Source organism: Vigna umbellata, chromosome 7 (genome assembly GCF_029865625.1).
Source record: "Vigna umbellata cultivar VRB3 chromosome 7, Vumbellata_1.0, whole genome shotgun sequence".
NCBI classification, from domain to species: Eukaryota; Viridiplantae; Streptophyta; class Magnoliopsida; order Fabales; family Fabaceae; genus Vigna; species Vigna umbellata.
In genome coordinates, this window is record NC_142171.1 from 13919208 (window position 1) to 13931113 (window position 11906).

General features: G+C 38.5%; 1 protein-coding gene across 3 annotated transcripts; it reads left to right on the forward strand.

The window, feature by feature from the left end:
* The first annotated feature begins 271 nt into the window (after nucleotides 1-271).
* Nucleotides 272-11240, forward strand: LOC124849248 (CST complex subunit CTC1-like). 3 transcript variants are annotated; one of them, XM_088094603.1, is made up of 16 exons: nucleotides 272-1537; nucleotides 1904-2022; nucleotides 2376-2450; nucleotides 2546-2624; nucleotides 2723-2785; nucleotides 2870-2947; nucleotides 3131-3328; nucleotides 3535-3639; nucleotides 3976-4254; nucleotides 7741-8226; nucleotides 8332-8970; nucleotides 9060-9151; nucleotides 9435-9636; nucleotides 9722-9836; nucleotides 10240-10505; nucleotides 10837-11240. In XM_088094603.1, exons 1-16 carry the CDS (start codon nucleotides 515-517, stop codon nucleotides 11008-11010), a joined length of 3993 nt encoding a protein of 1330 aa, XP_087950729.1. In that variant the 5' UTR covers nucleotides 272-514; the 3' UTR covers nucleotides 11011-11240. The 3 variants fall into 3 exon arrangements, with proteins under 3 accessions (XP_087950729.1, XP_087950730.1, XP_087950731.1); XM_088094604.1 differs by having other exon boundaries at nucleotides 10243-10505; XM_088094605.1 differs by lacking the exon at nucleotides 7741-8226.
* The last annotated feature ends 666 nt before the right edge of the window (nucleotides 11241-11906 follow it).

The window sequence follows — 11906 nt, forward strand, 5'->3', positions numbered from 1 at the left end:
TTATTTTCACAAACAACTTTGTTGTTTGTAAGTAAGAGCGGCAATGATAAAATACTCTATTAATTGAAAGAGAAGAGGATGTAACTCTATTGGAACACAGTAATACCTAAATATGTACTTATATGTAGACCAACTATCTTATTAGATCATTGCACAATGTAAAAATTAAGGACATAAAACAATCATAAAATATAATGTTACTTTTGATATTAGTACAGATGCTAAGTGTTTGACAAAATAAGAAAGGGTCTATCACTAATCTTTATTTTAACATAAAAAATAATAAAATATTCTACGAAAGTCATGTGTGACGTGGTTGTTTTGAAAAAGAAAAAAAAAAAAGAAACAGTTCTTGTATCATCACTCTACAACATTTCCCTCCCAAAAACGCTTCTTACATATAAGACTTCTAAGTTTCCTCCAATTCGAAAACATGGTTCCCGCCGGTGTTGAAAGCCACCAACACTAGGCGCGCCACCGGTTTCATTCTTCCATCTATCTATCTTTCCCCACAATGGACGACGCAAACGCTACGGTGACGACTCTAGCGGAACTCCTTCAGTCTCCTCGCCCTCTCACTGCCACTGCCCATTCCGTCTTCTCTTCCACGCCCCCGCCGCATCGCTCCACCACCTGCTGTGTCCTTACACCTCTTCCCCGCTCAACCGTCCTCGTCGGAACCCTAACCCTCCCCGCCCTCTCCCCTCCCTGCTCCTGCCTCCGCTTCTCCGACGCCTCCGCTACCCTCTGCTGCGACCTCCTCCGTTTCCGCCCCGCCGCTCTGAACAGGGAAATACGCGTCACCGCCTGGAATTTCATTCCCTTCAAGCGCCACGGCTGCGATGTCGCCCACGGCCTATTAGAGATTATCAATTGGCGCTTCTCCGGCACCAACCAAGGGTCCAACGCTGTGGATTCGCTTCCGCTGGCGCCGAATTGTGTCCGACAATCCGGTGCCAGAATGAGAAGCCTCCACGGTGTGGTGGAGTCCGTTGGTCCCCTCTTTGTCGTGCAGTGCACCATGGCGGCTAGTACCTCTGGCTTGAATTCAGGCTCTAAGGTGAACCTGCCAGGGTTTTCAGTGCAATTGGTGTGTTGTGAGTGTAGGCTTTGTTGTTCCAAGGAGGTTTTGATTGGAAAATTGAATGAGAGTAGGAAGGGACACTCTTTTACCAAAATGGAGATTGTGTATTTTTGTGGCAGTGCTTCCTCTTGGCACCCTGCAATCACCAAGCTAATTGACGAACGGGTTGTGGTGTCTGGTTTGAAGAAGAAGCTAGTTTACCTGACGAAGGAGGAGTCTCGAGAGATGTATGTGACTAAAGATGAGTCGGTTCTGCATGTTGGGTCTTGTTCGGAGAAATGCATGCCAAGCCTGAAGAGTGAGATCAAGGGAAAGGGTGAATGTGGTTCTTATATTGGTGTAGTTAAAGGTGCGTACATGCAAGGGATGGTTCTGGAGTTGGACCATGATGTGTGGCTTCTTTTAACTGATCAACTGCATACCTCGATGCATGGTCTGAGAGTTGGCTCCATTGTAAGTGAAGCAAATTTTCTGTTTTCTTGACCTGAGATATCTTTTGGATTGTGAATGTAGCACCATATTGAAGAACACAGATCTTTTTCTCACTGTCAGGATAAATTTCACCTCCTGAGGTATCTATTGGGTTGTAAATGTAGCACCATGTTGAAGAACACATTTTTTCCCCAGACATCCAATAGGATGTGCTCATTTATCACATCTCATTCATTAGTATGATGTGGCAACAGGGTGAATTAATCTTAAATGTCCGTGTAAAAATGTTTTACATTGGGGTGCTTACAAATTGAACTCGTGACCTATATAATCTGTGACCCATTTTGAGTTTTAAGTTTTGACACCAAAAATCATAACCGTTTGCAGTTATCTGTAAGAAATGTGCATATTGTGAATCCGCACTTTTCGTGGACAAAAATAATTATTCTTGGGGCCTGCATCAAGACCAGCATTATTGTGCAATCCTTCTCCCCGTGCCAAACTGTGTATGTATTGCTACTATAACTGTGCTTGCTTGTGTTCTGTTCAAATTGACATTGCATAAATGCTTAAAGTACGACAGTCTGAAGAAGTTGAGCTTGGGCTAATGCAAGCAACTGCATGTGACTGAAATACTGAAATATGCATGGTCATGTTCTGAATTGTTGTACGTTTTGCATGATACAATATTAGCTGCATATTTTTCAAAAGCTCTCTCAAGAAAGCAGCCAAGAAAAGCAATTGATTTCTTTAACAATTATCCACAAGTTGTTCCTTAAATGTTTCTGACCTATTTGATAAGTCTATTTGCATAATCATATTCTTTGCAGAAAAGTCATGATTCAGTTTAGTATTGCAGGTGTAATGTAGTTTTTCCTTCTGCCGGTATGCTAGGGAAGTTCATTCAGTCGTTACCATTTTCTGCAAGACTCTGGTATTAAATAATTTGATTTACTTTTACTGCAATTGATTTGGAACTTAAGAGTTTTAAAGATTGCTGGAATATATGTCATTCCTTTTTCGTGGCAGGGTATTACTTCTTGTCTCAAGCTTCCGGAAAAAGTTTGATGGTATCTTATCTGACAAGGAGATTTTGGGATCAAAACATGTAATCTTCTTCCTTTGATTTTAAGGTGTTCTTACTTTGGCTGAAGCTCTTTGATCTATTCCATTTCTAATGAGTTTAATTATGCAAGGTTTTAACAGAAAGAAGGGCTAGTTCAGATGTATGCTAGTTCACTTTTCCCTTGGTCAATATTTCAAACTCAGGTTCGTCAACAAATTGACAGCTGGGAATATTTCGTTGATACCAACTTTCTGCCTTAATTTGGTAATACTGTTTTCCTTTGGTAGCAAGGTGCTCCTGTGTGGCTGTGCACACATGACTTGAATGGTTGTGGTAGAGTACTGAATTGCAGTTTTCTGAAATTGGTATGTTATTTGTGTTTATATTTAATTTTTCTTCTGATACTTTGTAATGTTTGGATCTAACATGGTCTATATATAGCATATAGGCTTTACTTCATCCGAAAAAAGAATTTTACTGTTATGTTTTCATAGAAAGAATTTGTTATTAACCACTGAAGGATAATTACTTCATCTGTTTTATTACAGGTAATACCGATCTCTATCTTCATTTGTCACTGTATACACACCTTGCTAAGAATTATGAAGTCGGAAAATCACTGTAAATTATTGCCTATTGGCAACCAGTTCAGTATTTTATCACGTGAAGCAAGATATAATGGTAGATCACTTAGGAGGATCATTCAAAGTGAAGATGTAGGTGTTGTTTTGCTTGGGTACCTTAAGGTTAGTGGTTCAATTTATCTTTCATTTCCATGCTTGTGAATAAACCACAATTGTCAATGGTTGTTCTTCTTTTTATTCTTTTTAACGTGACATGATTTTCTTTGATTTTTAAAGGAGACACGGCAAAAATTTAAATGATTCTTGGAGAATGTTGATTACTAATAATTTGGTTATCATGCTTTTGGCTTTTTGCTTTGCCTATTCAGGTTGATCCATCGACTAGAAGACTGCATCTGGTTGATGCAACTGGTGGTGTTGATATTGTTATTCCAGACCTTCCCTTAACTTGGAACCCCAACGAAATATATGAGGTTTGTTGTCCCATATGTAGTCCATATTTTCTTAAATAGGGACTAAAATGAGACTATATATTTTTGAAGGACTAAAATTAAACACTGCCTTTTGCAGACTTAACATTTCTAACCCTTGTAAATTTATGGGTTCAACTGATTTCATAGTTTAGTCGATACTTGTAGCCAAGTATCGAATTTCTTTTACAAGTTGATTTTGTGAGGTTGAGATGATTTTATTAATTATTTTTCTTGACAGTTTGAAAATAGTGTTTAAAAGTTCCTAACTTGATCACAGGTAATTAGGCTGTCCTCAGAATTATGTGTTTAAACTAAACAGTCATTTTGGATTTACAGGTGACGGACTATGAGGTTTTTATGGACAAAATAGACGAACCTGTGGATCAGATTGAAAGGCTTGGGAGTGAGTCATTATCATGTAGAACAATCTTTAATTGCTCCAAAGCAAAAAGAGAATTAAGCACTCCATTTTTTGTTTGCTGTCATTGGAAGAATGTTAAATGCAGAAACATTCCCCTTTACTCATGCATAAATAGTAAGAATGAAAGTGAGACACTAGAGCCTGGATCCTACCATATGCTTAGAGTATCTCACAAATTTCCTCTTCAAGAAAAGGTTTGTTTTTGTTAGATTTAGTCAGAAATTATAGTCATTAATTTCAATATGAACTGCTATCAAATCTTCATTAGAACAGTTACTTGGTAAAAAAAGGAAGTGTAGAGTTAAAGATGAGAAGATTGTGAAGTACCAGCTTAGACTAATGTGTTCCCTTTCAGATTTTATTTCTGGAAGTTTAGTTTCTCTGCAAGTTTAATATTATTAACAGACTGGTGGCCTATTATGTTTTAAGTTTTTTTGTATATAACTAATCTTTCTTGGTTATGATAATTTCAAAATCCATATTACGTAATTAAATGCCCTATGGTCAGTTGAGATTCTTTAAAATCTTATTAAGGACACAATCTGTAGAAAACTTAAGATTTATGAATTGTGAGTGGAATGAAGAAATTTCCTATATTATAGTTTCCTTGATCCAGTAAATGTCAAATTTACCCATTAGTGCTAAACAGCATAGACGTGAGTTTTTCTTAATTCTGATTTTTCATAGGGAGTTAGAATCCTAAATCCGTCAAAGACTACAAATTCCTAACCCTAGTTACTAGGTGGGTGCTGGAGATGTCTTTTTGTCTCTAGCTTGATCCCGCGAGTGAAAAAAAAAATAGTTTTGACTTGAAGCATCAAACATAGTCATAAAGACATGCTGGCTCAAACCCTATGCTTAGTTTATAATTTAACTAGCACATAGGAAATAGAAACTGCCAGATTTGAAGTCCTGACCTCTGTTTTTGTTAGGTTCCTAAGTTTGAAACCTACCTAAAACAATCACTCACACACTCACAATCGAGAATTAACACTGTAAAAAAGAATGGTTTATGTATTGATATCGAAAGAAAGTACACAGATAGCGCTAATGGAGGCCTAATCCCCCTCTTAGCCCTAACGGAGGCCTAATCCCCCTCACAAGGTCCAAGACCTGTCTATACAAAAGAATACTCAAAGTTGTCCTCTCTACCAGACCCCCCTTGCCTTCTTATAGCAGCAACCCACTTTTAACTACCTAACGCAATTAATTCCTAAACTGTTTTCTCTCCCCTACATCTATTACCTATTATAACCTCTCATATTAGATCCTATCATTACATCCCGCTGCTAAACAACCTTGTCCTCAGGTTTGGAATCGTGAAATTTGATCTCCTAGCTCCTCTTCATCATCGTGTAATCATATGAAGGGAACCCTCTGGCAACTGCCCTCCAATTCAGGTCTCGAGGTTTGGGTGGTGGCAATTCCTCCTCCAATGACTTCCATTCTTCTTGGATTTTATTAGCTTCCAGCATTTTGATCACCTCTTTTCCAGAATCATAAGCCCTGAGGAAATGGTCTTCGATGTCTTTCAATGCTTCAAATGGCTCTCTCCCCTCTGCAGGTGTATCAAGAACGACAAGGCCCTTTTTTTGTTCGCTGGTCCACCTCTTCACAGAATCCATCCTTCTTTCCCGGGCATTGATTCTTCCATCCACCTTTCCCTCCCCACCCTTCATTCTAATTCTAAGACCGTTCGGCCAATGACTGGGAGACCGTTTTGACTGTAAGACCGTTCGGCCTTTGACTGTAACTGTAAGACCATTCGGTTCCGGCCGTCCTCTCACGTTCGGATTCGGCGGTTCTCTCCCGTTCGGGTCCAACAGTCCTCTTCCGTGCGAATCTGGCAGTCCTCTCCTGTTCGGATCTGGCCATCCTCTCCTGTTTGGATCCGGCAGATTTCAGGTGTTCAGTACTGACCCCACACTCTCGGCGGCTCATGATCTACCTGGGTGATTGGCATCGGATCGCTCGGCGACTCCCGATTTGCCTGGGTGATTGGCCTCTGATCGCTCGGCGACTCCCGATCTTCCTGGGTGATTGGCCTCGAACCGTTCGGCGACTCCCGATCGACCTGAGTTATAGCGATTGGCCTCAGATCGCTCGACAACTCTCGATCGGCCTGGGTCATAGTGATTGGCCTCGGACAGTGTTACCTCTCCGCTCGTTCGTCCCCAAGACGACTGGTCTTCAATGGCCTCGAACTGTTCGGCAACTCCCTGGAACTCCTCAACATCCCTTGCGATCCGCATCACCACCATCCATTCCTGCGGGTCATGCTGTCAGACTTGATTCCGGATGTCCTCTTGCAATCTCGCAAGAAAATATCCTAACAACTGCTCATCCGGCACCGTCTTCGTTCAACCCGCCAATATCTTGAAGTCTTGTACATACTCGTCCACCGTCCCCGTCTGTCTCAATGCCATCAACCGCTCAACAATGGTTTCAAACCTTACCACCAACGCATGCTTCAATCCTGCTCAAGAACGGTTCTTGGCCTTCTCCCTCCAAAATCAGAACCAGTACCCCGCGCTTCCCTCCATGCTGATGTACGCTAATCACACCTTCTCGTCATCCAATGCCCCTTGTAACTCGAAAAATTTCTCTACGCTATTGATCCAGTTTAACGGATTCGATCCCCTCGAAGACGGGTAGCCCACCCGTTTTTGCCAGTTGTTTTGCCCCTCGGTATGTTCGCCATTCTTTCCTCCTTCGTCTTCTCGCCTCGCCCTTCGACGCTCGTTGACGGACGCTTGGCTCCCATCTACGTGTCCATCCTGGTTCCTGTTTCGTCCACCCAGCATTTGCCGTATTTCTTGCATATTTCTTTTCCATTCTGCCATGCTCCTTTCGCTAGTCCTCCTCTCCTAGGTATTGTCTTTTCCTTCCTTCACGCTTATCCTCCCTTTGATTCTATTCTCCAAAGCGGTAGCTTGCCCACCGTCTTGCTCTGCCTTTAATTGGATACGGTAGGTCCCTCCCAAGCGTATCCGGCGGGTCGGACCAATTGTTAGGTTCCTTAGTTTGAAACCTAACTAAAACAATCACTCACACACTCACAATCGAGAATTAACACTGTAAAAAAGAATGGTTTATGTATTGATACTGAAAGAAAGTACACAGATAGCGCTAATGGAGGCCTAATCCCCCTCTTAGCCCTAACGGAGGCCTAATCCCCCTCACAAGGTCCAAGACCTGTCTATACAAAAGAATACTCAAAGGTGTCCTCTCTACTAGACCCCCCTTGCCTTCTTATAGCGGCAACCCACTTCTAACTACCCAACGCAATTAATTCCTAAACTGTTTTCTCTCCCCTGCATCTATTACGTATTATAACCTCTCATATTAGATCCTATCAGTTTTGGTGTCATGTCAATTATCAAGGATTAAGAGGTTAAGCTATTACGCGTGCTTAAGAGTGAATTTTTACAATATACAGAATACCTTAATGCAATAATGTACTCTGAAAATCAATGTTATATGAGTACAATGCTGTTTAGTTGCTTGCAGATCCATGTAAAAGACTTGCTGAAGTATTTTGATGTGATGAAGGAGGTGCTTTTTTGTTATTAATCTTACATGTGGAGCATTATGCATCCTAAAGTGTTCCATGGATGTAAAATATCCATATTCTTTTTCAACAATTCTACTCTGCTAAGGCCCCATTTCAATTATTGCAGTACTCTAATAAAGCAGGATGTATCAAGTCAAGTACTTTTGTTGAAGCCATGCTTTTTCCATTTATTTTATTGTTTGATGGGAAGAGTGGAATTGCTCGTCCATGCAACGCTTCTTGGGACAAGACAAAGGAACTTTCAAAATCTTGTCTGAGTGGTAATAATGAATATAAATTTTCCAATAAGAGGCAGAAACTTGTTAAGGAATCAGTAAGTTCATCAAAGGAAGAATTTCACACTTCCATATATGAGCTGAGTGCTTGTTCTAATTCTTCCAGGAAACCAGAAGAGAACAGAAAATGTGTCAACATGAGATCTTCTCATGATTTATCTTGTCTGGTTACTTTTAAAAGCCTCCAAAGTGAGAATGAGGTTTGCCCAGCTATCTTGCGTTCTGCGTTACCTATGAAAGATGCAAGCTTAAATTCAAAACCTTCTTCAAGGAAAATTTTGCTAGAGTTCTCATCAGATAGATTTTTAAAGTACCAGGTATATCTTATTGTCCTTGGCCTGCCTACCAAGGATAGTAGGTATTAATTGATTTTATATAGTAGTGCAAACCCAAGTATTAATTTACTATCTACTGCATTTCAGTTGTTGCAGATTGGTGATTATTACATCATAGATAATAAGAGAAGGGATATCTCTGGAAGTACAAAAGATGTTGACTTTGGTAGGAGTGACAGTGTTAAATTACTTATTGATTCCGGAAAACGTATTTGGAGCCTTTCATTTATTTATGATGAGAACCTTTCTGATCATCTATCAGAATATACATCTGCAAAAGATTCTTTATCTCCTTCGGCTGATGGAGTTTCATCTAATCATCAAAAACTTCTGCGGAGGTCCAATAGTGAACCTTCCAGTGTCAGTTCAGATGTTTGCCTATATCTCCCCATCAGTCTTGCAGATGTCTTTGAGGATAATGTTATGGAATTGGAAGATAGTCGAAGCTTGCAGTCTGTAATATCAGAAGACAGTGCTAACCTTTCTTTAGGTACTGGGACTTCAGAGGATAGACCTAAATCTTGTTTTGGAACTCAGAGATCAAACAGCCTGTTCCCTGAGGGCAATTTGATGTCTCTTGAGGGGAATGTGATTGAAATTCATAAAACTGGCTCTGGTTTCTTCAGTTCATGCTCAAGTGGTGCAAACGTTGATTCTCTTCAGTTGACAGGTCTCGTTGGGACTAGAAGCAATTTCTGCATTCACGTTTTAGTGCATCACCATATTGTAACTGGAATCCCATCTTATTCTATATTTATCTTCATATTTTCTTTGCTTATTTTGCAACATAATCTTGTTAGTTTATTTCTTATTAGGTGAATATTTGTGGTTCTGTAAATAAACATACTTTCCCTACTGGATTTGGACCTGGTGTAACTGCAGTATTTCATCGAATTCTCTATGCAAGGTATGCATTTGATTATCCGCGACAAGAAATAATTGGAAACCAGTTTTTGTTTCACTGCACTTTTAAAGAAATAATAGTAATATTGACAGTGGTGAACTGCTCTGTAAAAAAAAATCCATTGACGAGTGTGTTGCATGTGTTCTTGTATGCCAATCTGTTCTGTATACATAATTTTACTCTTCCATTTTTCCATATGCACTTATATGAAGGAATATCCTCCCATTTATTATGTGAAATGACTTTAATTTTCAACATGATTGATTCCTTGTCTTCTGCTCTGCAGGGCACAAAATAAATTTATGTTGCTGCCTGTGTCATTTATTGTAATAAAATCCATAAAAGTATGTGACAAACAATGCGGTGACAGGCCCTCTGTTTTAAGCTCTACTAAAGATGCCGATGATGCATCTCGAGAGTATATCTCTTGTTTGATCTCTGAATTGCCTCAGGGCTTGACCCACAAGAAAATAGTGCTTCGATGCAGGGTAAATTGATTTTACATTTATCCATCAAATATTTGTGCTCTCATTCTCATAGAACATTGTTTTTTATGCTGTCATTTGCGAACAGGTGGTTGCAGTCCTTGTTTTAGTTATAGAGAGAAAGACCACAAATTTTATTGCAGAAACAAAAGTTAATGCTCAAGGGACTCTTTTGGACATTCCACTTGCTTGTTTTTTGTTGGGTAAGTTATGTGTAAATGCTACTCAAGAAAAGTCATCTATAATCACTTTCTTTTTCTTGCATGTGCATGTATTGTTGGTCGAATATGGTTTAACTGACAGTTGTTTTACTTGGTGTTTTATACATTATAAACATCTTTTAAATATTTTATATAATAATTCCACATAATTTGTCTACTTTTTATGGCTTGGGTGAGTTTCTGTTTCCTAACTTCTATTTAGTTTGTGTTCCTCGATCATTTCTGACATGGACTCCTTGTTTGATTATTGCGTTATGCCCATATCTATTAGTATTTACTTGGCAATATTCTTATATAAGTTGTATTTATATGTTGGGCTGTAGCAAAATTTGTAGGAAAAAAACTTTCCCGTGACCATTTTTTTTATGGTATTTTATTCTTCCAGAAGATGGATCATCATCATGTTGTTGCTGGGCTAGTGCTGAAAGGGCAGCAACTTTGTTGAGACTACGTGAAGAGCTAACCACATCCCATCATCTAGGGAGAATTTTGAAAAAGCACAAAAAAATTACAGTGAAAAGCCATGGATTATCTGTTGATTCTCCTTGCCAAGATCATATTTTTACAGTTGCTTCTGGGAATGCTCTTTGCAGTTCCGACGAAAACATCCTCAAGTTCATTTTATGCAATGCATGCATCGGAGGAATATGGGTGAGTTATCATATATTGATTGGAAGTAGTCAGACATGATTAGTTTATCATGAAGATCTTGGAGAGTAGAGTAATATTAAGACTGGTATATTGTGTCGATTTTATCAAAAAAACTACATTCTTCAGAGGCAAAAGTAGAAGAAAACCTTCATTTGTTAATGAGTAATATTAAGTTTGGTGACGTAATAATTGTGACATTCTGTGATTTGTTGCTCACAGCTTGCTCCCCTTGTTTATAAGTTGATATATTTTGCATCCGGCCTCATATCATTTCAGTTTCTTTGGCTCTTACGGAGTTTACTAATTAAGGCTTTTAACCTGACATGAGCAGAATGTTGTTGCTGGTGGGATGGATGCAGAGGAAACAAGACAGTTGGGAGAGGAATACCTCACAGAAATGCTGAATGTGCATAACATGCGGAATATGTGGGCTGAAGACGTCTCTTACCCACGCACTCGGGCTGAAGCAAGACATATGATTCAGGAACTTCTGAAAAATATGTAAAAATTAGCAGAAGTAGCATGCTGAAATAGGTCTTGTAATTAGATCGTGTTCGGTCGACCTTTTCTGGGCTTCTCTTTTATGTAAAAAAAAAAAGATATACCAAACATTTTTTGAAAAACTTGTTAGAGTTTAGTTTCATCTATATAAAAGGAGAAAAGTATTTGAATAGTATTTCAAATTATGTAATAAAAAGAAAGATAAATATATATATAAATTTTAGTTTGTCCTAATTATAGAATGCAAGGAAACAAATTAGACATGTATTTCTATGTAAAAAATTATAAATTCAGGAACTTCTGAAAAATTAATGCCTATGGTCAGACATGTATTTCTATGTAAAAATTAGCAGAAGTAGCATGCTGCAATAGGTCTTGTAATTAGATCGTGTTCGGTCGACCTCTTCTGGGCTTCTCTTTTATGTAAAAAAAAAAAGATATACCAAACATTTTTTGAAAAACTTGTTAGAGTTTAGTTTCATCTATATAAAAGGAGAAAAGTATTTGAATAGTATTTCAAATTATGTAATAAAAAGAAAGATAAATAATATACATATAACCTCCCATAACCTGCCATTACCTTTATATTTTAAGATAAGATTTACAACTTATTTTTATTTTTATATTATATAAATTTGTTTAAAGGCTTAATACCTTATTTTGTCCCCAGTTTCGCTCGAAAATGTCAAATTAGTCCATCCTTTAAAAAATGCGTCAATTATGTTCTCACTTAATAAAATTTGCATCAATGAAATCCCTTTCGTTAAATCTGTACAAACTGCGTTACTTAATAAGAGAGAAAAATAATTAACGCCATTTGTACGGATTTAACGGAAGGGATTTCATTGATGCAAATTTTATTAAGTGAGGACGTAATTGACGTATTTTTTAAAAGATGGA